Here is a 5,664-nt window from a genome sequence, read left to right as displayed (position 1 = left end):
TTTCACACATGCTTATGAAGAAAGACTTTGAACAAAGGCAGCAGCACACAAGAGCAATGGATACATTGCCAATAGACAAGTTGAGTTGTTAACATCAAAATGTTTGAAAACCTTGAAGCTGTGTGTCTCTAGGAATTGCTTCAATTACTTCAACCTATTTTTTTCTTCTCAGCTATTTCAAGTCTTTGAAATGAATAAATTTTATAATAAATTTGATAGCCTGCCCTAGTTCTCATCATTGGGATTCTAACTGAACCTCTGCAGAAAACAAGAGATTGATGTCATCCTGACATTATCTCTCCCCTGTATGTATATGGTCTCTAAGAAACCACCTGATCCCACCATGCTGTCAATCTCATTATCTCTACCCATTGTTACATATATTTTATATGATGTTATCAAAAGAATTAAGTGAATGTCTTTCAAGTATTTGGATATGACACCTAATAAACTACTGTGTGTTCTATACAAGTTTATTTTCCTATGGGCAAGCACACACACCTATTTTTGCATATATGTAACTCCAGCACTCCAAGGCTGACTGATGTGGGAGGGCCACAAGTTTGAGGTTATCATGATCTTGACTAAAGAAGTAGTATATTCTTCCTGCTGATTCTCATTTTAAGGTAACGTCTCATATATCCCAGAACTTGTTATCTAGTAGAAATTAACCAGAGCTTATGTCCCTTCTTTATTTCCTGAATACTGAGATTACAAATATGTGACATCATTCCTTTATTTATGTTGCTGGGTTCAAGCCACATAATTCAACTTCTTTCATGTTAGCCAAACACTTGATCACCAGAAATATATATCCTCATCACTGTTGTTCCTTGATTCACCCCTTTAAAGAACTTATCTGGATCTTCTCACCTGCTGGTTGACGGCAGATAAGTACAAATCCTTTCTTGCTGATGTTGAATGTAGGGTAGGCTCTGGTGGTGGCCGGATGGAGCCAGCTGGCTCTAAGGATGGGCTGCCAAGAAATGGAACCTTTCAGTATATCTTGAGAGAAACTGTCCTTGGTCTTAATCACACACACACACACACACACACACACACACACACACACACACACACCCCTGTGTTACTGTCCTGGAATGTCCCAGTCACTGAGTTGATTATACTGTGAGAGAAGGCAAAGGCACAAGCTTAAGCCAGCTCTCTAGACCTGGGAGGATTCCCTTGTCCCTGTGGATTAGAAAAAATTGGGAAAGGAAAGCTTCAGAGAAGATGTAAAATGAGGGACAGTGCCTGACATTGTCCTATGACCTCCACCCATGTGTTAAGACATGTGCATGCACACAAAAGACTTTCATACTACAATTTACTTGCTTTTTAAAAAAGTTAAATATGCATATGAATTAGCCATATTTTCATACTAAAACATGAAAAACATATGGGCTAGAGAAATGACTCAATGGTTAAAAGCATTCACTGTTCTTGCAGAGGACTCAAGTCACATCCCAGCATCCATGTTGAATGGCTCACAACTGCTGGTAGCTCTGCTCTGGGGGGATTCTGGTGCCTATGAGTTCTGTAGGCATCTGCACTCACATGCACCTGTGCAACACATAGACATACAAATGTATGCATAATTAAAATAATAAAAATAATACCCAAAGCACAAATTATTTTTTACACTCATATTTTATGTTGTAGTTAAATCCTTTATTAAGTATAAATATAATTGATAGGCATTTAAATGGATTCTTTCTTCTTTGTTCAAACAATGCCTCAGTAAGCTTGTAATTTTCTGCATAGTATCTGTTTATCCTTGTAGACTTTTACTGGCTCACTTGATAAACATATATCAGTCAATTAGCAGTAAAAATTACAGGACTATCAAATATACACATATGAGTGAAATTAAGCATATATACATGCAAGCTAGCAGATGTGTATCATTTATGAACTTTCATGAATTATTCATAAACTTCAATAATTTTTCTTTAAATTTTTTTCTTAATGATTTTTCTGAGCTGAACTCCTAGGAAAATATTTTCTACAGGTTTTAGTTCACATTTAAAGATTACTCGTAATGGCTGGGCCATGAAAGATTTGAACCAGGGCGGGAGAGGTTCACATATGGAAGATGGTGATCAAGGCCAATGGAGAGTCTTTTTCAGCACAGTGTGGACCTCCTTATTTCTCAGACAGTAGATGATAGGGTTGCAGAGAGGTGTGACCACTGTGTAGATGACAGACAGCACCTTGTTGAGGTCCATGGACTTGATGCGGCTGGGGCGGCAATAGATGAAGAGAGCTGCTGAGTAAAAGATGCCCACCACTACCAGATGGGAGGCACAGGTGGAGAAGGCCTTGCGCCGGGCAGCAGCCGATGGCATGCGGAGTACAGCCATCCCAATAGCTGAATAGGAGGCTAGAGACACCAGGAGTGTTCCACAGAAGATGACAATGGCTGAGATGAAGTCTACCAGCTCTGTGAGGGCCACATGGGTACAGGACAAATTGAGCAGAGGGGAGACATCACAGAAAAATTGGTTGAGGACATTGGGACCACAGTAGATCAGGCTTGCAATGCATTTTGTCTTTATCGCCGAGACCACAAGACCACCCAGCCATGAAGACAAGGCTAAGCCCAGGCAGACCTGTGGCCTCATGAGCAGTGGGTAGTGTAGTGGGTGGCAGATGGCCACATAGCGGTCATAAGCCATGGAGGCCAAGAGGGTGCACTCTGTGCAGATGAGAGAGACAAAGAAGAAGAGTTGTGTCATGCAAGTTACAAAGGAAATGTGGTAGGGCCCCGTCCATAGACCCACAAGTAAGGTGGGCATGGTGGCTGACACATAGCACATCTCCAGGCAGCTGAGGTTGCCCAGGAAGAAGTACATGGGCTTGTGGAGCTCTTTGTGACTGCAGATGAGGTAGATGATGAGTGTGTTCTCCAGGAGGGTCAGCAGGTAGAGACTCAGGAAGACAACAAACAGGGCGTCCCTTATCCCCAGCCTTGTAGGAAAACCTAACAGCACAAACTGTTGGACTCTGGTCATGTTGGTCAACTCAAGTGATGTCTCCATCTGTGGAGAGAAAATAGCATTATTTAAAAAACAAGCACAATGCACAAACTTATGAGAATGTTCACGTTTCCTGGAGAAATTAGTGGTGCTGACAACTGTTCAGAAAGCTAGCATATCAGTCAGTCTTTGAAAGAAACTCTAAGCATGGTTACTGTTTATATTGGCTACTTTTCAGGTTGCTATGATGAATCATCATGGCCAAAGCAAATCAGGGAAGAACAAGCTTACTTTAGCTCATGGCTCCAGGGGTGGGCAGACATGAAATCAGTGACAGCTGGAGCAGGAAGCAGAAAACAAACATTCCAATGGCAAGCTTGAAACAGCCAGCAAATTAAAAGTCAGCTGTGGTTATGAATCCTCAAAGCCAACCCCCAGTGATGGACTTTCTCCAGCAAGGCCACTCCACCTAAATCTTTAGGAGTATGAAGTGGTCAAATACCTGAGTCTATGGGAGATATTTTTTATTCAAATCACCATACAGGTCAACTAAATCTGTGAACACACACACACACACACACACACACACACACACACACACACTAAATAGAATGCAAAATTTAAAAGGTGTCTGCAATATGATCATTGGGTAAAGTGCTTTCCACCAAGTCTGATGAACTTGGTTCACTCTCTGAGATACACATGATAGGAAGGAGCGTAAATCTTTTGACCTCGTAGGAATGATGTCTCCAAATAAAACAAGAGTGACATCTACCCAGTAAGTGAAGCAATGAATGACAAGCTCTGTACCAAACAAGGAACTAGAATCAATTTTATGTATGCTTTGAAGTAGATGTAGTCTTTCTAGATGGTTTTTAAGTTTCAATCTACACACAGAAATACATTCATATCTTTAAGTCCAGAATGTAACAAGACTTCGTTTTCTTCCAAAAATCTCTCCTTTCTCAGTGTGATTTCAATTTCTATTGTTAGATTCTATTATAGTCATCAATACAATGATTAATATTTCTTGTGAATCTTTGATATGTGTGGGGCACATATATGTGTGGAGACCAGAGGTCAACCTCATATATTGTTCAAAAGGTGCTATTCTTTGAATTTCAAAACTTTATTTTGTGTGCATGTTTTGCCTTCACATATGAATGTTAGTTTTGTGGCATGACTGGTACCCATGAAGCCAAAAGACAGAGGTAGATCTTCAGAACTGGAGTTACAGATGCTTGTGAACTACCCTGAGGGTACTGTAGATCAGTCCTAGGTCCTCAGGTAGAGGAGTGAGTGTTCTTAATCACTGAGCTATCTCTCGCACACTTGTCCAAGTACTTTTGTGACAGAGCCTCTTACTAGCCTGGAGCTTGCCAAGTAGGTTGGTATGCCTGGCTAAAGAACCCGAAGGACCTGTCTGTACCATCTCTTAAGAACAGAGAATACCAACATTTACAGTCATGCTCAGATTCCAGGGACTGAATTCAGACCCTAATGCTTGCAAGACAAACATTTTACTGAACAACCATCTTAGAAACTTCAAAGATCAATGCTGATTCTATTTATTTGTGCTTCTTTTCTTTTCTTTTCTTTTCTTTTCTTTTCTTTTCTTTTCTTTTCTTTTCTTTTCTTTTCTTTTCTTTTCTTTTCTTTTCTTTTCTTTTCCTTCTTTACAAGAAACTAACATCCATGTCTACAGTGTATCACAGAATCAGAGAGAGTGAGGGAGAGCTATAACAATTGATAAAATATATATCAGAAAGTTTGAAAATCATGGAATGCATCCAATCTTTGTAATTACAATATATAGATGCACATTATTTCCCCACTGTACCACTTGAGAATATTATAGTTCATACAAAATAATATTGATGCCAACCAGGGTATAAAACATAATAATAAGTTTGCACCTGGAGCTGATCCTGTGCCACAGTGCTCCATACCCAAATACTTTCAGGAGAGAGCTAGTCTCCCAGGAGTGCCAACACATGTGTGAGCACAGGTAAGACCACCACTTCTGCTTAAATTCCTTACCTAAGAGGCACCTCCCCAGAGCCATCAGGACAGAAGAACCAAGGAACAGCCAGGGACAGGATCCTTCTGGTTCCCGTCTGCACCCACTCTGGAGTTGACCTTGAACCACAGATCTCTATACCCAAATTCCTCCCAGAAAGAACTGGTCTCCCAGGAGTTCTGACACACAGGTTTGCAGGAGGAATAAGCCACAGTCAGAGACAGCAAGAGATAACCAGATGGCAAGAGGCAAAGGCAAGAACATAAGCAATAGAAATCAAGGCTACTTGGCATCATCAGAAACTAGTTCTCCTACCACAGTGAGACCTGGATACCCCAACACATCAGAAAAACAAGACTCTGATTTAAAATTACATCTCATGATGATGATAGAGGGTTATAAGAAGGACATAATAACTCCCTCAAAGAAATACAGGAGAACACAGGTAAACAGGTAGAAGCCCTGTTAAAGAGGAAACACAAAAATCCTTTAAAGAATTATAGGAAAACATAACCAAATAGGTGAAGGAATTGAACAAAACCATCCAGGATCTAAAAATGGAAATAGAAATAATAAATCACAAAGGGAGACAACCCTGGGGATAGAAAACCTAGGAAAGAGATCAGGAGCCATAGATGCAAGAATCACTAACAGAATACAAGAGAT

The 5,664-nt window shown here is 40.3% G+C and overlaps 1 protein-coding gene across 1 annotated transcript; it reads right to left on the bottom strand.

Moving 5' to 3' along the window:
- Positions 1–2,102: 2,102 nt before the first annotated feature.
- LOC110297652 (olfactory receptor 6Z7-like) lies at positions 2,103–3,050 on the bottom strand. The gene has a single exon (XM_021166541.2). The coding sequence runs from the start codon at positions 3,039–3,041 to the stop codon at positions 2,103–2,105; it is 939 nt and encodes a 312-aa protein (XP_021022200.1). The 5' UTR covers positions 3,042–3,050.
- Between the last annotated feature and the right edge of the window lie 2,614 nt (positions 3,051–5,664).

This window comes from Mus caroli, unplaced genomic scaffold (assembly GCF_978045245.1).
Source record: "Mus caroli unplaced genomic scaffold, Mus_caroli_1 scaffold_8, whole genome shotgun sequence".
NCBI classification, from domain to species: domain Eukaryota; kingdom Metazoa; phylum Chordata; class Mammalia; order Rodentia; family Muridae; genus Mus; species Mus caroli.
Note: the sequence above shows the minus strand (reverse complement) of the source record. Positions and strands in the feature narration are given on the sequence as shown.